The sequence below is a fragment of the Haliotis asinina genome, chromosome 2 (assembly GCF_037392515.1).
Source record: "Haliotis asinina isolate JCU_RB_2024 chromosome 2, JCU_Hal_asi_v2, whole genome shotgun sequence".
NCBI lineage: Eukaryota > Metazoa > Mollusca > Gastropoda > Lepetellida > Haliotidae > Haliotis > Haliotis asinina.
In genome coordinates, this window is record NC_090281.1 from 42,833,050 (window position 1) to 42,859,417 (window position 26,368).

At 43.3% G+C, this 26,368-nt stretch overlaps 2 protein-coding genes across 3 annotated transcripts in view; one reads left to right on the forward strand and one right to left on the reverse strand.

The window, feature by feature from the left end:
• The window catches only part of LOC137273732 (cubilin-like), a 73,226-nt gene that overhangs the window by 29,281 nt on the left and 17,577 nt on the right, over nucleotides 1-26,368 (forward strand). The gene's annotated exons all lie outside the window — the stretch shown is intronic.
• LOC137273733 (transient receptor potential cation channel subfamily V member 2-like) lies at nucleotides 895-25,433 on the reverse strand. Its single transcript, XM_067806541.1, has 5 exons — nucleotides 25,200-25,433; nucleotides 24,757-24,826; nucleotides 21,551-21,797; nucleotides 18,673-18,831; nucleotides 895-3,617 (listed from the first exon to the last, which is right to left on the reverse strand). The coding sequence occupies exons 4-5, from the start codon at nucleotides 18,748-18,750 to the stop codon at nucleotides 978-980; spliced, it is 2,718 nt and encodes a 905-aa protein (XP_067662642.1). The 5' UTR covers nucleotides 18,751-18,831; nucleotides 21,551-21,797; nucleotides 24,757-24,826; nucleotides 25,200-25,433; the 3' UTR covers nucleotides 895-977.

Below are 26,368 nucleotides of genomic sequence, written 5' to 3' on the forward strand. Positions count from 1 at the left end.
ATACTTCATACACTGTCACCTTCTTGTCAAGGTCAAAGTGAGTCTTGAAAACATTTGTGTGTTTGAACAACTACAGAGCAAGATATCAAGAGAGGTTGACTGGTCGTATTTTTGTTGACATTAAACTTCATCTTAGATTACAGTCTTCACTTCCATTCCTTTCAAAGTTTTTATTTGATAATTTGCAGGAGGGGATTATGTGACCTTAGTGACAATGCTTGTGTCTTTTCTTTTGTGAAGCTGGATAGCTAGATTATTCAAATCAATGGGAAAATACTCATTTTGGACTAAGCTGTACTTATGATTGAAGTTCAGTAGATGACACTGGCCATGTGATGTAAGCTCACTTTGTATAATGCCCCTGACAGGACTGATGACGCATTGCTGCTGTCTGCTACAAACACTCCATTCTACCTTCCATGTTTAGTAACAGAATGCCATTAGATCAGCCTACAAAACCGTATGATGTATTGTGTGTGGGTCTACTTCCAACAATTACTGACTGTCTCCTCAACAAACAGATGTCTGACTGAGCCTTCTCCTTTACCAGTCCTCAACTGTGGAAGTGTGTGCCAAAGAAAATCAGATACACATAACTATGTTCATTGAAAGATACTTTTAAATCGCTGCTAAAAACTGCGACTAACGGGATCGGGTGGTCAGACTAGCTGACTTGGTTGACACATGTCATCGGTTCCCCATTGCGCAGATCGATGCTCATGTTGTTGATCACTGGGTTGTCTGGTCCAGACTCGATTATTTACAGACCGTCGCCATGTAGCTGGAATATTGCTAAGTGCGACGTAAAACTAAACTCACTCACTCACTCACTCACTGCTAAAAACTCATCTGTTCACTGCAGCCTTTTTGCAAAATCCAAAAGAATTGTGGATATTAGGTGCTTTATAACTTTATTGTATATATTATATATATATATATCACTGGATCATGGTTGCCTGAAGAAGCTCTTCCCACATTCATACTTCAACATTGGCTATGTCAGGCCGGAACTCCAGTGACACATGCAAGCCATCTGTTTGGTCTTTGGAAGGTGGGTCATGGTCTTTGGAAGGCGGGTCATCATTCTCCTGGCCCATCCCTCCTGGAAACCTTTCCCTCATGCCAGACACACCATCCACATCCAGCCTTACGGAGGGTCTGTCTCTGACATCTGACATTCCTCCAAAACGTATTTTATGTTTTGATTCCTCTGAAGGTCTTGCTTCTGTGGAATCCCTTCCCTTCCTTATAGAAGATTTTGATAGCAGTGAATGTCTTTTTGGAGACAAACTGCCCTTATGACGTTTGAGGAATTTTTCCAAATTATGAGAACTTTGTTCCTTTTCCTTGATGGCTGGTGTATGTTCTTGGTATTTCATGGACTTGGTCTGGTTTAACATTTCTAAATATCTCTGCACATCTGATGATGTGTTGTCAAATCGTAAAGTTTGTATCATCTCTTTCCTCTTCATAATGGAAGCGCCTTTTGAGTACTTGGTCTGCAAAGAGTCCAGCTCAAGGAAGTAGCGGTCCTCCTCAATGGTTGTCTGTAGGCCCACATCAAAATGTTTGACCTTCTTACAAGTTCCACAGCAGACCTTCCACCTGTGGGGCATGATGTTCTCCAAGAACAGAATAATGGACAATCGTTGAAGTTCTCCCTGAACCAGCTTGTTCTCTGATACCATTGCACAGGTCTGGGACATCATGGCAATGAGTGCATTGAGCATGAGTACATAGGTAAGAAGCACAAAGATGATGAACAATGTTATAGCAAGCCAGGGGTCTCTGGCCTGGGTTAAGATGTTGAGTTCTGTCAGTCCTAGCATCAGATTGAATAGTGTGAGGAATGTTTCACCGAGTGAGCGGAAGCCTTCTGGCTGAGTGGACAGAAAGGTGATATAAAGGGCTACTGTGAAAGAGATGAACTCCAGGATGATTATCACAGCAAACCTGACAGCATCCCCTTGCAGGACTTTCTGAATCATCACTGTAAAGAAGCTAAACTTCTTCATCGCACGGAGGAAGAACGTCAGGAACCACCACCCTAGCAGCAGAGCCAAGATGAGGAGGTAGTTGTTGGTCGGAGAAATCATGTACCACAGTGAGTCAATAAGGAGACTGACGGAGAACATGCACAAAAGTACACGATATGTCCCGTTGTGATGGATTTTTTTTAAGTGGAATTTATGTCCATGGAATATTCTTCGTCGTATCTCAAGCCAAATGATCAGTATGGCTATGGGAATATTTCCAATGGTAATTACCCAAACAAATAATGTTGTGTTGTACTTATTGTTTAGTCTTGTAGATGGTGGTGTGATGCTTTGTTGTGGTTCTGAGTTCATGGTGTGTTGTACACATGTATACATACACTGGAACAGCGAGGACGTGTTTCCATGGCCGGGGGTGGTGCTGCTCGGAAACTGCTTGTTCAGTATTTCTGTTTTCACCACAGCATACCAAGTCAAGATTGATATGTAGGCTAAATGGAGAAATGCCCAGGTGAAATATACCCAGCGGTATCGGGACCATTTAGCTCGGATTATTGTTCTCATAATTTTCAGATTCAGCACCTCAAAAGCTTGTTGAACATCAATTTCACATACTGTTTCCAGGATGGGTTTGTATGTTTGCTTAAAAGGGTTGGCGCCAGGTTTTTTGTATCGTGTGTTGCTTTGATTGATATTTGTCAAGGGTGTGTCTATACTTGAGACTTTGTTCTTCTGATGTGCCTGGGATTGATTCATCTTGCAGCAGTGTTTTCGCTGCCAGTTCGCCAGAGCAACTGTGTCTATTTCAGTAATGTCATACAGATGAACATCAAACAGGCCATCGTGTCTATCCAGCTGACAGTAAACACCTTCAATGTTGAGGATGAACCTAAATATGTCCACTTGCTCAAGGGAGGCTGCAAGTTGTAAGGGTGTCTGGTTACTGAAGTTTGGCAGGAACCACACCGTCATTGGATCCTTGTAAGCAAGATGGACGCTGGCACCAGTAGTTATAACCTCCTCTGCTGGTCTCTCTCCAAGCCGTTTGTTTATCTCATGGCACATCTCCAGCACTGCGTTCGTCTTGTTTGGGTTCAGGCATGCATACTTTATGAGAGAGTGGAACACAGTGTCTCCATAACTGTTTTGGAAGGATATCATGTCTGATGGTCCATACTTGAACATGAGTTCCACAGTGTCTGTGTCCAGTGTAAGAGCCGCCACTGAGAGAGGGAGCTCCCCCATCATCACTGTGTTAGTAAAGCGGGACCCTGTAGCCACCATCCGAAGCACCTGGTCCTTGAACTTCTTCACCACTCCAGCCTTCAGCAGCATCTTGACAGCAGCGTGGTTACACTTGCTGATGACAATATGGAGAGTTGTCTGCCCTTCATATTCACCTGTCCTTGACACTAAGAGAAGGCCAGGACACACATCAATGATCCTCTTCATCACAGTGATGTCCTCATGGAATTTGGCTGCCAGGTTGAGGAGGGTCTCATCCTTATCTCGGTGAGCAGCCAGTAACTCCAAACCCTCCCGGCCCATCCTCTGGAGGATGTCCAGCTGGATGAGTGTGGCTTCCTCCTTGTCTTGCCCAAGAATTACATTATTCACCAGTTGCTGTCAGATAAAAGTGAATAGCATTACTACAACATTTACAGATGTAGAGAACTTCTCATAATCTTTTTGAGGCAGTGGAGTAGCATAGTGGTTAAAGCATTCACTTGCTATGTCAACGCCCAGATTCGATTCCCCTCATGTGTACAATGTGTGAAGCCCATTTCTGGTGTCCCTTGCCATGATATTGCTGGAATATTGTGAAAAGTTGCTTAAGACCATACTGATTCACTCACTCTATAATGTTTCCTGAGTTACAGATGGAAGTATAGTATATATAATGATTACCAGTATGAGTCACTGGAGAATTCAACTCTCTAATGTAGTCCATGATGGTACGTTTTAATTTGAAAAAATTAAGAATATAAAACAAACATTTTCTTGATGCATCTGCATTGTTCAGGCATAATTTTTTATTCTCACCCGCTCCACATTATAGTTGAACCTTGCTTAACTGGACACTTGTGTTTTCTTAGATATTATCTTTGAATTTTGTTAAGGAGTAGTTCAGTATCTGAATCCCTCCTCTATTACATCCTCTACCCAAAGTGTATTGAGACGAAAATGTATACAATTATGTGGATATCGTACACTGTGAACAACTAGATTATATCCCAGCAGTTAATTTAGGTAAACAAAGAACTGATGTCAATCCAGGTCCATATAAATTTGAAACGTGAGATGAAATATCACTAACATAAAGATTTACCCTTAAATTGTATTGTCTGTTTAGCTAAGCCTATTTCCTGTCATGTTCATGCTCTGACTGATTCTGTAGTTTTTCTGCAGTTTTTCAGCCAGGTCTACAGTCAGTTATTCCACAATGATAATACTTGATATACTAAAGTAGTATAGGGAATGATAGTTTTAAAACACTTTCACAAAATGTCTCTACAAAGCCTTATTTACTAAATAAGGCTTTGGTTGGGCCATTAGCTCTTGCTACTATTACCCCTACTACAAAATTACTGTGCCTTGGTAGGAGGTAACGCTGTGCCGTACGGTACGATCAATAATTCTTCTCTTACAAACCCCCTACCCGGCCCATCCCTCAAGTAGTACAAGTTAGGTTCGTCGGCTTTTATATCCACTTTATCTATGTTGTAAGTTTTGACTGACCATATAGGATCGGTGGCCCGCTTACGGCTATCGCCCCTATGTTATGTTTATATCAATGAAACAGTTTAATGTGAACCGCCTACGATCTCTTTGGTGTTCATAATAAAGGCTTGCTGGGCTTTTTGTATTCCCTGTGCTATGTACTTTTTTTTCTCGTCCTCGCTGATAGCAGACTTACGAGACTTGGATCGAATATCTTGTTTCATTCCGTTATATTTTTTGAGTTCAGAGAGGATTGAACGAAACTCCTCTTCTGAGATCTTACTATCAGAGAGTGCCGTGGAAATTCGCTCACTCACTGTGTTCAGCTTTGCTTCGGCCAGAACCCTGATCTCGTCGTGTTTCAATGCCTTACGATTAAGTCTGCGTGATACTAACTTAAGCGCCACCCCTACCAACCCTGTCACCCCAGCCGTTATTTCAATACCTAGCACTATAGGTGCAGCCACGATGGTGGTTAACAACCCAACGCCTGCCGCCCCTAGTCCCATGCTGGTTGCCATAAGGGTAGTGTCAGCCCCGTCCACGATATTGAAAGCTCTATTGTACTTCTTACATAATGCTTTTCGCGTGTCACGGTCTTGTTCTAGTTGACGTTTCACATCACATAACTGCCTCAAGCGGAACCTATCTACGGTTTCCAACGTCTTCGCTACTTCCTCTACGACTGGGTACAGACCCATCCTATAATATATATTTTGAAAGATATTTTAATTGGGGTTCAGTTAAAAATCTATTAATGAATTTAAAGTCTATAAGTTCTAGACTATTAGTCAGGGTAATAGGTGAGAGGCTAATAAATTTTTCTGTTATAATAAAAACCCCACTGAGGCTTGTCAAGTGGTTTATAGGACCCGTGGTATCCTGTTGTATAACAATACGGCAATATTTGCCTTTGTGTATGCTAAACCAGCGTATTAACACCTCGGGTAAAATTTGGTGTACTATTGGGGGGTCTCCATTGTCTGAATAATCAAAGAAGACTTCTATGATGAGTGTGAAAGGGGGGAATATTATTTCAGGATTACTAAATGTTAATTTATTTTCGAATGGAGCCGATAACCCATTTTTTCTACTTCTTATTAATCCCCTCTCCGGAATGAAATCCCCGACCCAGATACCGTTATTCCTAATCTTAGAAATACGTCCCGTATCTGCGTCTATTGTGATATAAGGTGAGGTGGGTGTTAAGTTGATCAGCCATTTAGGTTTTTTAAAATCTGGTAACGGTACCCGTCTGTACACGTTGTCTTTGAATTGTAGGATGTATAATTCATCTTCCTCACCAGGCTGATCGAATCCCTCTGTATCTCCAAGGTCGTTAAGTGTAGTGTTGGGGTGATGACTGGTCATTATTATACTATTACGATATAATTTCCAACTGGTTTTCTGATAATAATTCAGGGGTTAACTTCATACCCATGAAGTGTATGTTGTCAGGCAGGAAGATATTGATTAGTGATATCTTGTTTTCCACGATCACGTTGACCCCCTGCAGACTGGTCTTGGAGTCGACACCCACCCGCACGTAAACGTTGCAAACTTGAAACTGGTGTCGTTTCCCCCACCCGAGTTTGATCCCCTTCACGATCTCGACATCATTCACCGATGGTTCCCCTAGGTAGACTTTGATGAACAGTGTTGAGTTTGCCGGTAGATCCTCTAGTATCTTGACCACGCCTTCGAATTCAGACACCAACTGCAATTTCACGTTTTGCATGGCCGGTTTACTCGATAGCATGTGGGCTGCTATAGTGTTGACTGGGCTGACGACTATGCTACGTCTCTGAGTTGGGACGTAAGCCACGAGCAGGGTTCCATTGTTCACGACTTTGTTTAGGTGGTTGTCTTTGTTATCCGTGAACACGTAAGGGGAGACGAGTTTAATATTGAGAAACCATTTGTTATCGGGTAACAACACCCACTTGTCATCTTCGGTGAAGACGAGCATATATGGTTTGTTTTTGACGACGGTAGTGCTCTCAACATCGTCTAAGTCGAACAGTTTACCACCGAACGATGGGTATATTACCCAATTATTATCACCGGTGTTGACAAGGGTGTACTTAGTGTTGACTGTTGCTCTTGTGGTATCTACTATATCACTTAGGGTTCCACCGGAGGTGACTTCAACGCGTTTGTAAATGTTGTTTTTCAGTTGCAAGGCATACGATTTACCATCTACTCCGGGAGCGTCGAAACCGCGCGTGTCTCCGAGGTCGGAGATCCCGATATTGACGCATTTTTTCACTCCGGGCCCTTGTGCGCTGGTCATGTTACGTGAAGCGTTAAGCTGAGGTATCCTATATTTACAGGATTATGATTTATATCTAACACCGATATTGTCAGCTCAGGTATGTTGCCCTGGGTTAATCTCTTATACTGCCGTGGTGAAAATGACTCGGTTCTACCGTCGTTGAATTTCTCAGTTTTCACCGGTACTGCTCTCAGTATAGTGGAAGGGTGACCTCCTTGAATGTTATACGTTGTGCTCACCTGATCGAGATGAATGTACAGCTCTCGGTACGGTACTAGGTCGGGTAACTTCGTGCCTGTGACGGTTGTTGTTGGTTTTATCTCGTCAGGAGACATACCGAGTATCCTCGCTAATGGTCGGCCGAGCCTCAAGGAGGTTCTTCCGTTGTTGATTAACACCACTGTGCCGTTTGAGTCGTTCATCTTGAGTTCGGCTCCCAGGGGTTTGAAGACCTCGTCGTTTAGAGAGCACACGCTGTAGTAGCCGTCAGTTATCTGACTGCGAGTTCCACTAACGAATAGCTTATTGTTGCTGATATTAATGTTAGTCCATTGCGGTAGGTAGGTGATATCGCAGAGTGCGACTTCGAGTTGACCTGACGTGTTATCGATCGCGTGCGTCAGCTGAACGGCCTCACCGCTCGTTATTCCAGGAAGTGTTATGTACATATTATAATATATAATTTATATATTATAATATGGATTTAGCACACTTGAAAATCGTGGTGAATGCAGATGGTACGGGGTTTAAAACAACCTTTATTAATATCTTTGAAAAATATATCGTGTCCGTTAATAACGCGCAGGCGGTGGTAAACTGGAATCAAAACCCAATGCAGTTTTGGCAGAACCAACTCAACTTTGCTGTGTGGTGTGCGACGACAGGGTCGGGTGTGACACCAGACTACGGTATAGACGAACTGAGTAAGGCGGTTATTTTGTTTCATATTTATTATCAAACGAGACGAATATTGAAGGAAATAAGTGCTCCTCTTCCCCAAGATAAAGCGTGGAGTATGACGAATAACCCCTATGATAGACGCGCTTATGAACGTATTTGTGGGGAGTTTGAGATTCCAACGAATAAAGACTTTCGCCTTCCTGGTGTGAACCATGGTCTCGGTATAGTTCTCGTGTACTTCTACAGGTCCGGAACATATTATGCCGGTTCTAAAGATGGTTCATACAACCCAAACCGTCATACATTTACAGGCCCCACAACGAATGAAAAGATCCATGTCAGCTGTATAAAGCAAACCAGTCCTGATGCAGCCACAGCCTGGACTAAAATGATCTCAAAAACATCGAAAGAATTCACTCGTGCTGGTACAATACGCTTGAACGACTCGATTCGAACGTACGTGTGGGCGCTGTTGGGTGCGCAGTCGATGACGCGTTCCAACATCCTCGGTAAGGGAACTGCTTACGACGCTCAGACACAATTCGTTTCCAACGTTGAGGATGCTATCAATTCTCCAGTTGATCTACCGAGGGCTATCGACCGTTACCAAAACATGTTAGAATACGCCAGATCGAAAGTCAATTACGTGTTCGGCGTGGGGCTGTACATGGCTCCGAGTGATATGCAACTGAGAATAAAAAAAGTGGTGGGTTATAACAACAAAATAGTCATAGCCACGGCGGACCAAAAGTTGGGTATCAACCCCGATATTAACACCCCCTATATCCCACACATCCCACCACGTGAAAAGGGTATAGTGGCGCCACCTCCGGAGCCTAAAGTTCATGTGCCCCCCACACACCCCCATATTCATGTGGGGGTACAGCAGCATATTGATAATAAAACAGCCCTAGTGGTTGGTGGGGTAACTTTGGGACTTATTTGGTTAAAGATTTCTTAGCCGCTACGTACACCAGACCCGCCACGGCGACGATGGCTGCCCACAGGTTTTGACTGAGCCACATGGCAGTTTTAGACAGAGCGCTCAACAACCACGAGACGATGCTACCCAGGATGCCGGGAAGGGCTTCGGCGGCTTTACCAGCCAGTTTAGCTAGGCCTTCCCCGAGTTTTTTAATCCAGTCTTTAACACCACCACCTGTGGGAGTTCCCCCTCCGCCGGCAGGCCCCACAGGGGTACCTCCTGTTAGTGACACCACCAGGGTTGATATGATAAAACCCAATGCAGTCAGAATGCTGGCGATGGTGATCCCTTGCTCCCGGAACAATATCCGAATCCTGTCTGCTAACGTGGTGTCTCGGTGGAGGACTTGATTGATGGTTTCCCGTATACGGCTGACCTGGGATCTAAGCTTTTCTTTGTAGCCGGACGCTGTCTCCAACCAGGTCTGCCTTTCATCTTCCAAATTACGTATTCGTTCCTCAATGGTGGCTTTCATAGACTCGTCCTCAGTTTCACCGAGTTTTTTCTTTTCATAGGCGATGTGGTCGTCTATCTCACTCATTTTGGCTGTGCTTTTCCAGAGCTGACCACGAATGGTTTGCATCAACAGATCCAACCCCCTCAGTTCCCGAACGGTAAATTCGAGCCCCGGGAAGGGTTCGTTCTCGTAGTCGGCCAACATCTTTTTAATATCATAAGTCATGTTTTGATCTGATGTGGCGTCCCTGATGCCTTCCAGACCTTGAACTAACTTCGGAGGATACTGCTTAGGTCGCGCGCCACCGTAATCTATGAAACCTAGTTCATCTTGGACCAACTGACTTCCATGTTTACCGGCTAATGTTGATAAAGCAAGCGGTTCTCTAGTGCGTTTATTCATGAGATCGATCTCCGGGCGAGACTTCAAACGCAGCGTGCCATTGCTGAGGGTAAAATCGGAATAGTTCCTTCCCAACGGCTTGAGTTTGGATTTATTTTCAACTGCGTTGTAATAATCGTCGACGGCGCCTTTAAGGAGCTCGTCACCTTGCGAGAATGAGGTCTCCTGGTCATCATTGAATGCCTGGGCACTATCGTCCCACATATCATCCATAGGTATGTCTTCATCCATTAGTATTAAAAATATATTTCTTTTATATAACAATGTACGGTAGAAAATTAGATCCTTTCAGAAGATTGAGAGAGCCATTAGGTGCCAGAGCCGTGCGCCAGTCGGTGACCATCACCAACAATCCCAGCAAGATAGACCAGAATCAAACTCTGCTGGTTAGATTTCCAAACCTTGGTGAGAATGACCTCATTGTACCAGGCACTGTTCGACTGGCGTTCAATATCACGTTGACCTCCGACAACGACAAACGCGAGCTAGTGCGGAACGTGGGTCGAGCTATCATCAAGAAAACGACCGTCAAGATCAGCGGTAACGAGGTGCTGAGCATCGACGACAGCGACGTGTTTCACTGCTACAAGGATCTCTGGAAAAGCGAGAGAGAACGAGTCAATGATGTGTACCAGGGTATCAGCAAATCAACCCGGGCGCGCATAGGATACGTCTTCACGACAGACCAGCAAGACAAGCTATCGGACGGTGAAAAGGCCATCGCTCTAGCATACGGGAATCGATTCTGCGTGCCGCTCGACTTCGAGTTGCTCACGGGACACGCGCCGTTTTACCAGGCCGCGCTGGGTGATAGGCTCGAATACGAGCTCACGTTTAACGACTATAGCAAAGTAGTTCGTACGCCGAACGGTGATGAGGCCAGTTATGCCATAGACAACATCTCTCTGGAGTTCGACATGGTCACTAGCCCGGAGCTGGCCAGGCAGGTTCGAAGCCAGTACTCTGGGAAGATGGCTATCCTGTACGATCGCGTACTGAGGCATAGATCAGTCGTGCGAGATAAGAGCGACACTGTGTGGAATATCAACCTGAACGTGCCGGCGCGATCGATGAAAGGTATCCTGGTCGTCCCCGTGGAGGATTACGATCCATTCCGGAGGGACAGCGAGAAGTTTTTCAACCCCGAGATTGAAAAGGTGGAAGTTACCATCGAGGGCGTGCCCAACCAGCTGTTCAGTCATGGTATGAGACCACACCAGCAGTGGGATGAGATAAAAAAGCTACCAGTGGGGGATTACATAACAAAGGACCTGGACCTCGGCTCCGTGCAGATCGGTGAATACCTGACCACCAAGTACGCCCTATGGTTGGATATGCGATCCACGGATGATGATAAACTGCACGGTAGCGGGCGCCGTATAGATAACGGCAGCGAAGGGATAACCATCCAGATTACTAAGAAGGCTCAAACCGCTGGTAAGTTGAAATTATATCTGTACGTAATTATGGACGCGCAACTTAATATAGACAATGGGAGATTCGTGCAAGCCATCTACTGATGGGGGGTACCCCCCCACACCCCCCAACAATAAACAAGACCCCCACACCCCCCGGGGGTACCCACAACTACCCACTGACCCACACTGCGCCATAGTGTGCGGGCAGACTGGCTGTGGAAAGACCGTTTTCGTGTTGGATATGTTGGAGGGTTACTACAAGGATGTGTTCGATAACATCGTTATCATGTGCCCTACTCTGAGCATGAATAAATCGTACGCGCGACCTTGGGTGATGACGGACCCGGACGTACACAAAATCGACCCTGGAACACGCCTGCAGGACTGGTTGAAAGCTCTTCACGAGAAATTTAAAGGGGAACCGACGCTGTTCATACTGGACGACTGCAGCGCTAATCGCGAGATAACAAAAAAGAGAGACATGCTATCGTACCTGGCCTTCTCCGGCCGGCATGCAAATCACAGCGTCTGGGTGCTAACGCAGAAGTTCAACTCGGTGTTGAAAGACCTCAGGGAGCAGACGCGATGGGTGGCCTTATTTCACTGCAAGGACAGGGATTCGTTCGAGGAGTGTTTGAGAGAGAACGATGTGATGAGTAAATTAGAACGGGAACGGGTGAAGAAACAGCTCGCTGAAACTAAACACGCTAAGCTCGTTCTAAAAACCGACCAACCAGTAGCATATATAGTATGTTAAGCAAAGCTAAGCAAAGCTAAGCAAAGCTAAGCAAAAGCTAAGCAAAGCTAAGCAAAAGCTATGATATTTGAAGTATTTGTCGTGTGCAACTTAACCTTCATTTCTCTGTGTTTTGTCTGCATCGGGTATTATATAGTTAAAACTAAATCTTACTTGTTATATTATAAGATGGAGTGTGAGGAATTGCTCGAACAGTTGGTACCTGGGGGTACGGCAGGCCCCACTGATGACAAGCGAGAGAAACTGGTGGCGTTGGCTGTTGGCGGCAAAGCCAAACATTACTTTGGAGACTACACTCCGGATAAAATTCACAAAATGTCAGCCGAAGAAATCGATAAGCTGTACGCTAGATACGAGTCCCGGCTCGGAGCAGAAATGACAAAGACAATAGGATCGGCTATGACCCAGATATACACCGGTATTGTATCACACTTCCTTCCCATTCCACCAGAGCGCCGACTTTACCTGTGGGAGGACCTCGAGAAAGACCCTTTTATCGAACACGCCGTGAGCTCTATCAGCTGCGGGCTGTACCACAAATATGGTATGTTGTTGGCTCCAGTGACGGCGGCGATTATCACGGCAAAACATTGTCAATTTGAGAGAAAGAATAATAATAATAGTATAGATGGATGCTGCACAGGAAACCCCAGTGGAGGAGACCCCAGTGGTGGTACCCCCCACAGTGGAGACCACTTCAACAGTAACCAGACAGAAGAATCCTAAGAGAGTAGCTGCCGGTAAAAAACGGTGGTGTAACCAACATAAAGTGACCAACCCAACCAGACTGTTGTTGGCTGTAGGTGTAACTGCTGCCTTGGCTATATCGTGGTTATACGTGGGGGTACCCTCCCACAGTGAGCCACCACCCCCCACGCCGCCGGCAGGCCCCACTATTGACCCGCATATCATGTTATAATTTTAATATTTTATATCATATACATAATGTCTGAGGGGAAAACGTTCGTCAACGACGCATACCACGCCACAGTGGTCGCTAGTCTAGCCGTAGGGTACGCTCGGTTGACTAAAATGGTGCTTAAACAACCAACTATCAAGCTAGATTTCAACCTGCAGGATATGGGTATGCTCATAATGAACCTTGGTATGGCGATGGCCACAAAAGACATCCTAGTAAAACAAGGGATCATACCTGATAATATAATGAAATAAATATAGGGATGGCCACGATAGCTATGATGGTCGGTGGTGCGTTAGTGAATGCCCTGGCATTTTCCGGGAGTAATTTCCTCTTCTCGAAACTACGAGATGATCACGCGGCTGAAATACAGGAAGAAAGGAAGCGGCACGATCTCGCTACTGAGAAATTACAAAGAGCACAGGCCGAGTACGTTAAAAAACGCCTCCAGAGGATCGATTTTATTAATGAACAGCTCAAGCGTGAAAACCATGCCATTAAAACATTCTACGATGTCGATGAAGCAATGAAAGAATACTATCTACTAACTGGTAAACAATTGGAACCACTCAATAAACCCACACTCGCTCAGTACTACACACCATCCAAGGGACAAATGAATCGTGAACTGGGCTTCATAGTGTTGGGTATAGCAGCTACTGCGTTGGTTGCGAAGCAATTAAACTAAAATACCTATATAAGTAAACATGAGACCCGCTCCATACCGATGCGAATACATACTTATGGGGAAGACCGAGGCCTGTGGTAGGAAATGCAGGAATCAGGGGTTCTGTTGTTTCCATATGGGAAGTCCTAACTACACGTGTTCTGTGTGTGGTATCGGGGTTAAAGGACACTACTGTCTATGTAAAGCTCACGGAGCGAACGTAGTCAGACATCAACTCATCTACGAGAATAAAAAAGGCTACATAAAAGAACGTAGGCGACTGCTCAAGATAGCCACTTAAGAGTTACCTCCCCTTACTGTGAACCAATTAGACATTAGTTTTCTTAGGTGTAAACACGATGTCTACTGTGCGCGAGCTCAAGCGGGTCGCAAAACAGAGAGGTGTTATCGGGTATTCTAGAATGCGGAAGTCAGCATTGTTGAGATTACTAGGTTTAGAAGCCCCTCCTACGGTAAAACAATTAAAAGCTCAAGCAAAACAGCTTGGATACACGGGTTATTCAAACCTGGGGAGAGCCGGGTTAACCGCATTGTTATCACATGCCCCCGTAGCAAAACCTCCCACTGTAAAACAACTGAAAGCCGAGGCACACGATTTGGGTTTAGGCGGGTATTCTCGTATGAGAAAACCACAGCTTGTAGAATTATTACGACAGAATAGAGCTATTGACCTACAGTTCGTGCGCACTGAGCACGCCGTAGGTAATTATTTGAGAGGTTGGCGTATGCGCGTTGATAGAAACATAGACATTACAGATATCAAGCCTCTGATAGCTGATAAGGTCAACCAGGAACTAAATAACCTAGGAAGTATCAAGTTTCAGATTACAGTGAAAATGTCGCTCGATAAGCAAGTTGGGGGCCCCACAGGGGCCACTGAGTATGTTCAGCCTTACTTCCGAGGTAAACAAGAGGTCGTCACACATGCAGAGACCATTGACGCATCAATCGATACCAGTTTTCAGCAGATACGAGAATACCTAGAACGCTACACACACTTGGGGTCCGGGTGGGCTGTAGATAAAATCGATAATGTCTATCTAGACATAGCTAACTACGTGCCGTTCAGAGGCGGGTCATACCTAGCCTTGCCTCCCTACTATAGAAACAAACATGCCATAGTAAACGTTAAGAATAGAGGAAACGATTGCCTGAGGTTAGCTATCAGGTCAGCCTTATTTCCAGCTGACACTAATCCAAACAGGCCTTCTAATTATCCCCAAGACGATGGGCTTAATTGGGATGGTATAGATGAACCCACCCCCATATCCCAGATCACTAAAGTAGAAAAACAGAATAATCTGGCTATAAATGTCTTTGGGCACGAAGGTAACACAACAATAGTACACAGGGTCAGCCCGGTGAAGGATCGCCAAGTTATCAATATATTCATGATCCAGCGAGGTGAAAAGTATCACTACACGTGGATAAAACATCTCAGCCGGTTGTTGCACGACCAGTCGAAACACGTTGGGGAAAAACACTTTTGTGTACGATGCCTACACGGTTTCAGTCGAGCTGATTTATTAGAATCCCACCGGGATGATTGCCAAGGTGTGGGGCAGACGGCCATACGAGTCGACATGCCTAAGGAAGGTGATAATATCCTACAATTCAGTAACCACAAGAACCAAATGTCTGTACCTTATATCATATACGCCGACTTCGAAGCCTTAGTTGTGGGTGGGGATTCCCCCAGTGGTAGCTTCACCCACAAGACACAAGAGCATAAAGCCTGTTCGTTTGGATACATTGTCGTCCGTTGTGACGGGGAAACGAAAGCTCCGGTAGTGTATAGGGGCCCTGACGCGGCTGAAAGGTTTCTAAAGTGTTTGCAGGAGGAAGAAAAAATTATTAGGAATGTATTGTATAGAATCGCTCCCATGCGTATGACCCTAGCCGACAGGCTAGCTCACGCTAGTAGCACTAACTGTCACGTGTGCGACTCACCACTTAACGGTGATTCGGTGAGAGATCACTGCCACATAACTGGTAAGTATAGAGGCGCCGCTCACAACGCGTGCAACCTCAAGCTTAAAATCAACCCTAAGACAATAAACATCCCCGTTGTCTTTCACAACTTGAGAGGGTACGACTCACACTTGATCATGCAGGCCATCGCGAAAATCGATGGTAATATAACGTGCATCCCCAACAACATGGAGAGATACATCTCCTTCAGCTTAAACGGACTTAGGTTCATTGACTCGTTTCAGTTCCTCCTGTCGTCACTCGACAGTCTGGTCAAGGCCAACAATACCTTCCCTATCACCGATCGATACACAGACGCCGAGACTAGACCCCTGCTTATGAGGAAGGGTGTGTACCCCTATGAGTACATGGATAGTTGGGCCAAGTTCACCGAGACCAGACTACCCCCTATTGACTGTTTTTATAGCAAGCTGAATGAGGCGTCCGTCTCACGAGATGATTACTCGCACGCGACTAACGTATGGAATAAACTGGGTTGTAAGAACCTGGGTGATTATCACGACCTGTACTTGAGGACAGATGTACTGCTATTAGCCGACGTGTTTGAAACGTTCAGGCGGACCTGTTTAAAGCAGTATAAACTCGACCCCGCATGGTATTACACCAGCCCAGGTCTGTCGTGGGACGCCTTGCTTAAAAAGACCGGAGTTAATTTGGAATTGCTCACAGATTACGACATGCACCTATTCATTGAGAAAGGCTTGCGAGGTGGGATTTCCATGGCATCCAAACGATACGCGAAAGCAAATAATCAATACATGAAAGGTTACGATCCTAACAAACCAACCAATCACATTCTCTACCTCGACGCAAACAACCTGTACGGCTGGGCCATGAGTCAGTATCTACCTACAGGGGGATTCGAATGGGTACCCCACGTTGATGTTATGGGGGTTGAACCAGATTCGAACAAAGGTTATATCCTCGAGGTTGACTTAGAGTATCCCAAGGAATTACACACATCACACAACAGCTACCCCCTGGCCCCCGAACGTATGAGGGTTAACCCAGACTGGATGTCTGAGTACCAACATAACTTGTCAGGTGGGCGTGTGACAGACGTTGAAAAACTCGTGCCTAACTTAATGAATAAGACCAAGTACATCGTTCACTATCGCAACCTACAGCTGTACCTGTCGTTGGGTATGAGGCTGACCAAAATACACAGGGTGCTCATGTTCGACCAGAGCCCATGGATGGAGCCCTACATCAGAATGAACACAGACCTACGAAAAAAAGCAACCAGTGATTTTGAGAAAAATCTCTACAAGCTCATGAATAACTCGGTGTTTGGTAAGACTATGGAGAACCTGAGGAAACGTGTAACCGTGAAGCTGGTTAGATCTAGTGAGGAAGACAAGCTCAGGAGATTGATAGCCAGTCCGGCATTCAACCGTAATAAAATATTCACAGACAACCTGGTTGCCATACACATGAAGAAAAGTCACATAAAATTCAACCGGCCTGTTTACGTGGGGATGAGCATCCTCGATTTATCCAAACACCTGATGTACGACTTTTACTACAACGAGCTCAAGAAACAGTACGGCGACAGGTGTGAAGTGCTGTACACTGACACGGATTCCCTGCTGATGGAGATTCGAACCGAGGACGTGTACGAGGACATGGGGAAACACCTCGATTTATACGACACCAGCGACTACCCTAAGACCCATGCCCTACACAGTACGGTAAATAAAAAGGTCCTAGGTAAAATGAAGGACGAGTGTGCTGGCACGCCCATAGCCGAGTACATAGGTTTGAGACCTAAGATGTACTCCATACTGAAAGCCGACAATAGTGAGATCCGGAAGGCTAAGGGGGTTAAGAAGTATGTGGTGAAACAACACATCAAACACGCCAGATTCAAGGAAGCCCTGTTCAAGACCCGTACCTTTAGGCATAAAATGAACACACTTAGAAGTGATGGGCATAAGATATACGGACTGACTATAAACAAGACGTCCCTGTCGCCTATGGACACGAAACGTTGGATAGCTATTGATGGAATAAACACATACGCGTATGGACATGAAAAAATTTGAGGCTATTTACTACAGCCCGCGTGGGTACTGGAAAGGAGCTAGCGCAGTAGATAAGCTAGCTAAACTAGCGCGAGTACCCCCGGAGGAAGCCAAAGCGTGGCTTGAAAAACAAGCCCTGTGGCAGATCTATTTGCCGGCACCACGCTACGTGCCTAGAAGGAGGTTCGGTATTAACATACCTAATAGCATTCACCAGGCAGACCTATTGTTCCTACCCCACGACAAGAGGTACAAGTATGCCTTAACCGTAGTGGATGTAGCCAGTCGTTACAAGGAAGCCGAACCCTTGACCACGAAAGATTCGGCCCAGGTAGCCAGAGGATTCGAACGCATATATAAATGCAGCCCGCTGACGTGGCCAACAGAGCTGCAAGTTGACCCCGGACGGGAGTTCATGGGTGCCGTGTCACAACTGCTAGCCAAACACGATACAAAGGTCAGGCGTGGCACGGCCGGAGCCCATCGCAGCCAAGCCATAGTTGAGAGATTTAATAGGACTTTGGCTGAGCGCTTGTTCGGCCATCAGTATGCTAGGGAGATGACCACCCCTGGAAAACGATCGACTGAATGGGTCACGAGGTTACCCAAGGTGGTGTCGGCAATCAACCATGAAGTCACCCGTCTCACCGGTAAGAAACCGGCAGACGCTATCAAACTAAAATCAATAGTTGCAGAGTCGGCCGCTCCATTGCGTGGGAAGGAGAAACAGATACCAGATAGGGCCCTAGTGAGGTATCTATACCAGCCGGGGGAACACGAGGGCGATAGCCGTAAGCGAGCCACCGATCCTTTATGGTCAGTCAAAACTTACAACATAGATAAAGTGGATATAAAAGCCGACGAACCTAACTTGTACTACTTGAGGGATGGGCCGGGTAGGGGGTTTGTAAGAGAAGAATTATTGATCGTACCGTACGGCACAGTATTACCTCCTACCAAGGCACAGTAATTTTGTAGTAGGGGTAATAGTAGCAAGAGCTAATGGCCCAACCAAAGCCTTATTTAGTAAATAAGGCTTTGTAGAGACATTTTGTGAAAGTGTTTTAAAACTATCATTCCCTATACTACTACTAATAATAACTCCCATCTATTGAGAAACTGTTGCCCTGCCAGTGTTACCTTAAGGAAGTCCTGTTTGTCTGTCTGATACAGTTGGTAGTATCTGGACAGTTGCTGATGTTTGGCAGGAGAGTCCATCAGCACCAGGTGTCAAGCCGACACAGTCTCTCACTCTAGCAGACCCTGATGGCTGTATGTGTCATGTTGAATGGTGTATTGCTGCAACATAATATGCCTTAATTTAGTCAGAGATCTGCCACCACTGCTGGTACCTTTCCTACTGGTTTCATGACTGATCACTATCTAGACCAGATAGACATGAACTGGTCTGGCTATCCTGAACACATGAATGCTTGCCACATGAATATGTTGAATGTTTGTCATAATTACCTCTATCAAAGGTCACTGTGTCAGCTCCTTCTTTCTTCCACCTACAGAACTGTACACTGCTTATGAATATTCTCTTTTACAACATTGCCATAAATGTGGTGGCTGTACCTGCGATTACATCAAAAGTCTCCTCTATTGGTGTACATATTCTGGCAATTGTAGGTGTACTTAACTATGACTGTGAGGTTTTCAAGGGGGTCCATCTTCCTGATTCAGGGTATGCTGACTGAATGTGAACGTCCATTTCCAGTCTTTGCCAAATTTATCTGGAATTTTATAGTGCATTCACCAATAGTGCTGTTAGTAGTTACGTCCCAAAAATGTTCCTCCAACTGAGGTTTCAGATTACTCGTCTTTCTCGTTTGTCAGCATACAAGTGAGGACAGTCCAGAAAGTTCTGATGCTTCAAGACTCTCTCAGTGTCTTTGTGATGCCACAAGTCTTGCCAGGTTCTACAAAATTGTATAATGCTTACAAATATTCCATCTCTTGCCATGAACCCAATGTCTCTATATGCAATCACACAAAACTAATCTTAAGAATCAAACGGGTTTTTTTTTTTGTTGTAAATATTCTGGCAAGTTTAAAAGTAATTAGTTATGAACATGACTGTAATGTTTTTGAGGGGCCCATCTTCCTGAAGCAGGTTTGGTAACTGACTATGAAAGTCAAGTTTCGACCATTTGACTTAGTTTCAATATGGCTGTATTGTGACAGTGCAGTCATAGCACCAGTAGTGCTGCTGTGAGTTGTGTCCCTAATACATTCCTCCTGCTGATGCTTCAGATTCCACTTCTTACTAATTTGTCATCACACGAGTGAAGACAGTTCAGCAGGTGAAAGAGTTCTAATACTTCAAGACTGTCTCAATGTCTTGTGATGCTACAATCAAGCCAGGTACTGGAGATCACTACAATGTTTTTATAATGAAGGAATCTTGTATGGTTTGATGGTTATTTTTCACATTCTATAATTTGATCAAAGTATTTGTGCAGTGGTTTATTGGTCTTACCCTCAGGATAAACTATAAGGTTGACTTTAAGCCTGCAGGAGTGAAAACTGCAAGTAAATTCTCAGTTGTTTGTACTAACCATTACTGAAACTTTTAAAGGATGACTAAACATTTCACAAAGTTTGTTTGGAAGATGAAGCAGTGGCAGTGAGCAGGGCCTTTTAGAATATATTGATTTTGGTTGGTGATATTGTGTATACAGATCTTGATCACTGTTAGATGCTGCTGTTTTATCAGGAGAAAGTCATGATGCCACAGTTTTACCTGCTAGATGTGTGCCTAGGATACACCTTCAGTTCACAGACTAACAAAGTGGTATATGACGATTGACAGGAACTTGTAGGACTGGCAGGTGTCCAAAACACAGTGCTTCTAAACTGTGTGGACCAGTCTTGTTATCAAGTTTGTGTAGCACAACAGTAAGGTGTGCTTGTCACATCAATAAATCGTCAGTCCTTTCATCATCAGACATCAAAAAGTGTGTTTTTATTATGAAATGTAAACTGAACAACACAAACAAAACCAACCTTGTGAAAGATATTATTAATGCTAACAGCTGTTCCCAAATTGTTTATGTTTGATTATGAGAAAACATGATTAATTGCTTGTTCATTTATTCAATGCAACTAATCTTCAGCTGTTGCAATTAATTGGACCACCACTAGTGGAAATGTCTGCAAAAATGTTTTCAGCTTGAAATCGAAAGAAAAATATTCTAGCTCTCCCTTCGGTGGTAAATTGTTGTTTCCATGTAAATTTATATTTTATATGAAAGTTACTGTCTAGCTTCCTGTATATACTTTATATTTTGCTTGTAATCATATTTTGTCATTCATCTGATGAAGGGACAAAAAGGAGCCCAGAAACATCATGATGTAAATATTAAAGAACTTGTAAATCCATTACATTCGTTGTCATGTTATCTTCAAACTTCTAAATGCCAATTAAGCATCTGATTAAATTTGTTGAGAAACACAAAAACTTGTTAATGTTCACACTATTGTGTTGGCATCTCTATCCATTTCCACACATACTATTGTGAAATTTGATCTGCTGCAATCTTCTACAAGAAGTTGATAGTTTCTCTGAATATTAATTTCCACATTATGGTTCCAGGAATCATGATCAACACTCGTGCTCAACAAATGGTGCAAAATAACTGTTGCACCTTTTTGTTGCACCATACAAAACCCACTATAGACCCCACTCTGTCACATAATGAGGATGAGGATATACAGAAATATTTATTTATATTGTATTTACAGTGTGAACAAATATTGTTTTGAGTTTTGCCTTAATATTGCCTTAGCCTCTCTTATTGAAGTTGATAGAATTGCTGAGTCACTGTGAGAGAGGAAAATCCACATTTCACACACAACATTTCTGCTTTGTGTATAAAATGTTGGTGATTTGTACTGTGAAAGGGTGCTGTAAGTCCTAACATATTTAGTGTGAATTGTTTTAGTGAACATACTGATCTGCATATTAAAGTATTTCTACATAAACTGAATGAGACAACACTCAAGCAGTACTCACTGAAGGCACATTCACTGAGGAGGGCTGTACGGTGGTGTATAGCTGAGACCAGGATAGTCTGTCAGCTGTATGGCATCTTTCCAGAAGCGATAGTTATAGTCAGATATTTCAAGATATGTCTACTGGGGGTTCCAAGGCACTCTTAATCACCCAGACAAGGTCGGTAGAGGACTTGTGTCACAGGTATAAGGGGGATTGATTGCAGGTTTCACCTGCTCATTGCTTGATACACAGCCTGCAGAATGTGCTGGAAAACAATGGATGCTGATTCACTTCATGGCACTCTGTATGCTGATTGTAGCTGAATGTCAGATCCAATAGTGTGTGTGTCACAGTGCTTCACAGTGTGTGTCAGTGCTTCACTGTGTTTGTCAATGCTTCATAGTGTCTCTCAGTTTTTCAGTGTATCTGCCATTGGTTCGCTGTCTCTGTCAGTGCTCCACATTGTCCAGTCTAAGTAAACCTAGTCTCAGTGTATTTCCTTACACTCCACCAGTTAATCTAACAAAACCATTTTTAGAAGGTCGCATCAGGTAACCTTTGAGCAACCAATGACCAACCAATCAAACGCGAAATGGTTAAATAGATTTAACCAATCAGACAATGGCTACTATTAGGGATCGGAGGGACTTTCAAAATATTCAGGTCACTGACACAGATCTCTGCACAAACAAAAATCCACATATAACACAATTATTTGACCTGCAGTATATACGCTTTGGGGTTTCTGTTGACATGGTTACCATTAGCTAATATTTCCGCAAGATGACATCCTTGAATATTGCCAAAAACACTTTTTTCAGTGACTGTTTACTCACCGTTGTCATGTTTGCATGTACGCCTTGTGCATCACCCAGAAGCAAGCGTACACTAAATAGCTTTCGGAATCGTTCAGGTACGAACCTTTTCGAGATAAAAAGTTCAAAAGGTATGTGAAAATGTGCACATAGTCCGTCAGTGCTTCTGGGAGTGATTCACTGACTGCGTCATTTCTGTCTGTTTCTGTCAGTGTTTTACTGTGTTTGTCAGTGCTTTACATGTATCTGTTAGTGTTATGTTGTGTCTGTCAGTGCCTCTAGCAGACTGTCTGTCACTGCTTCACATGTGTTCATCAGTGCTTCACTGTATCTGTTAGTGTTCTCTTGTGTCTGTCAGTGCCTCTAGCAGACTGTCTGTCACTGCTTCACATGTGTCCATCAGTGCTTCACTGTATCAATCAGTGCTCCACTGTGTCAGTATTCTGTTGTGTCTGTCTCTGCTTCACTGTATCAATCAGTGCTCCACTGTGTCAGTATTCTGTTGTGTCTGTCTCTGCTTCACTGTATCACTGCTCCACTGTGTCAGTATTCTGTTGTGTCTGTCAGTGCTTCACTTAGTCTGTCACTGTGTCAGGTACCAGTAGTTATGGATTCCCAACCATACAGTCGTGAAAAGTGTTATTGGGGTGTGAGTTAAGGTATTAGCATGGTGATGTCACAGGTACTCAACTCACCATGTTGTGTACTAACATTTTTATGTTGTGTGCTTAGAAAGTTGCATTGTAGGATAACTACTGCTGAGACCCCAGCCTATGTTATGATGATGTCCAAGTTTGGGTGATATATTTTGTGAGCTTGACAATAAACATGGAGAGTTTCTGCTGATATATTTTCACAGCTGGACATTGTGATCAGCTGGCAATTCAGATGCCAGTCATTTGTAAATTTTACTGGTCAAGTGATCATGTTTTTCATTGTGTGCAAGACCTTGAGAGATCTTGCACCTTAACAACCAGTCGGAAAAGCAGAGGGTATGGCAATGTGTTAAGGCTGCTAGTTTTAGCCAGGGGTTTTCCAAAAGTGTTTATCTTTTTGGAAGGGAAATAAAATTAACAGTTAATAAAGAAAATTGATTTTAAAATTTGCTGGGCACGATAACCGAGAGCCTTTGAAATCTGTCAAAGTATGGTATGTACATGATAACATAAACACTAATATGGCTCCAAAATTTAGCCATGCACTGAGATTGTATTGTCCATTTTGCAAAGCTGGTACAATGTAACCACATAGGCACTAAACTATGACATACAGCCATAGGGCAAGTAACTTTAAGAAAGTAGCTTGTCCTGATTAATTTTCCACTTACCATGATTTTATGACATGAACAAGAGTGATAAATAGCAAAGAATGATAGTAGCCCACAGACAAGTAAGATACCATGATTTGATAACCCGAAATGAAAACTGACTTGTGCCAGGTGTCGGACGATGGTATTTCTGAACCCCTGGTATTAGTGTAATAGAACTACTATAGGACAGGTTACAGATTTGTCAGGAGAAGGGGAAGCCTGAACAAATATCAACTCTGATAAAACTGATATAGAATTGTACCTAATGTAATCATAGTATTTCATCAATAAAAAAAATTAGGAATAGAATTGTGGAATATCAGGATAAACCTGTGATTTTAATCTACAGAAATGTTTAATTGGCAGTGTATAACATTTGAAGACTTAAGCTCATATGTTTGGTTTAAAACTTGTCAGATACTATGAAATCTCCAGTTGCCATATTTTGTGCATTAGTTAAATCTCTTTATGATAAGCCCAACAGCCAGGGGTCAGAGATAACGCAGAGTCATGTTCGTGTCAGTTTGTTGTTTGAGTGTAGTGTGTGTTATGCGATTAGTTTGGTAGTGTCATGGAAATAGTCCAGTGTTGGGTCATGTTGACAGACATTACAAAATGTACATGAAAGAGAAGCTAACTTTTGGACAGCAGTCTGCACACAATCTTTAAGTCGGATGGTAGCACGCACACTGAGTGCTTAAATGATTGTTTTGGCTTACTGCATACCCCAGCATATGTAGGCATACTGCACTTGTTTAAAGAGATTTAAATAATTCAGGTAGTTTCCCATGGATTCACTTATTTGTTTGTTGCTGAGGTTGTGCTGGTGTTTCTTTAGCTTACTGATCAGCACGCAGAGTTTGTGCTCATATCTTCCATAGATGCATGTGGTGGGATAGCCTTGTGGTCAAGGTCATCACTTGTCATGCCGAAGATCTGGGTTCGATTGCCCACAAGCCCATTTCTAGCATCCGCAGCTGTGATATTTCAGGAATATTGCTGTAAGTGATGTAAAACCCAAATTTATGTAATAACATTTGAGCAGTGTAAGTAGAAGATAATGCATGTTGGCTACACTAGAGGTTAAAGACTACACTTACCAGAGACCAAGATCAAGTCTTTCCCATGGGTACTCAGAGCAAGTTTCCAGTTTCTCCTGCTTTGATGGTACTAGAATATAGACAATGTCTTTTATGAAAAGAGACTTGCAGCAGATCTCTGACCATGTCAAGTTAATCCAAGTCATGTGCCTACTATCAGGGTTTTTGTGGTGAAATGCTTGATTTTATCTGTCAGCAGTTTTCAAATAGATTAGCAAGTTGTGAGCCAGGTTATGAAGAAACAGCACTCTAGTGTGTGGATATGTGTCTACCATTAAAACTAACAGTAAACCAACGGTAATCTGAAATGTAAACAGTGAAATGACTGCCCTATAGTCATACAGGTTAAAATTCCACATAAGTCTCTTTAAATATGACAAATATATAAACATATTCTAGCTAAATAAGTTAATCAAAAATTAACAACACACTGTTGTATTTACCTTTCTTGGTCTATTGCTTGAGTGCTTCTCCAGGTATTCCTCATGACTAGTCAGTGTTCAGGTGGAGCATGGTGGGTATTGATTGTACATGGGTAGGTGAGAAACAGCAGAGCTGGACTTGAGGTGAATGAGTGGGCTAAGATTGCAAGACTGCCTTGTCATTACATCCTGTGAATGAGTTATGAGCTGGTATTGATTACTGGTAGTTGTTTCCATGCTGACTATGAGGAGCCTTCTGTTACTGACATAAAGTATTTTCAGCAACGTTTATACTATATTAACATAATTTTATAGTCTACATGTTTTCACGTTTCTTGATCATTAAGTACCATCAGTGTTGATATCAAGTGACAAGTAGATAGTTGCAGGTGGTGACAAACTTTCCGCTTGATGATGAGTGCTTGTCATTACTAAAAGGAGTATGTTTTAGGAATAACACAAAGATGGGAATTACATAATCTTGTTAAGTTCAAAACAGAATATTTCGAAAACATAATGCCTTCCTCAAGTATTTTATCCTGCGTCTCATAATCTGATAATTAATTTATACTGGCATTCAAGTTTAATGAGTTGTACTGATTGCTGTCTAAAATTAATCAGAAGTTGCTTGTCATTTCATGGATGGTGTGTACATGCTTGAATCTACGTCTGCTGGCTCAGTGTTCACATGTCTAGACAGTTGATATGTGGAGACAGCAAGTTCTACAACAGCACAAAACATACTTTTTATATGTCTGGCAGAACTGCCACTTTCTTTTAGTATTGTTTGTTTTGTAAGCTGACACCATGCTACCTTCTAGGTCAACATAGGCCATCAAATCTAATGACTGTTGTTTCTAACGTCACCAAAGAAGATATATAAGCCTCAACTATTGAACCCTTATTGATGGTTTTAATCTTTGTAGATAAATATTTGTTTGATTTTTTTAAATCATTGAACAAAGGGGAAGGGAGATTAAGATGCATAATCAATCAAGAGGTATTTTCATGTCAATCTTATGTTTGTTTCTATTCCTTTCAATCTTCATTTTTATCAAAATATGAGAGTACAAAGCATTTATCGAGACATTGTGTGTAATAAAAGTGAGTAATTAATTTGTATTCTGCTTGTATAATCACTAATCAAAATTGCAATATTTTGCACTTGGGTTTACGACCATCGAAACGAA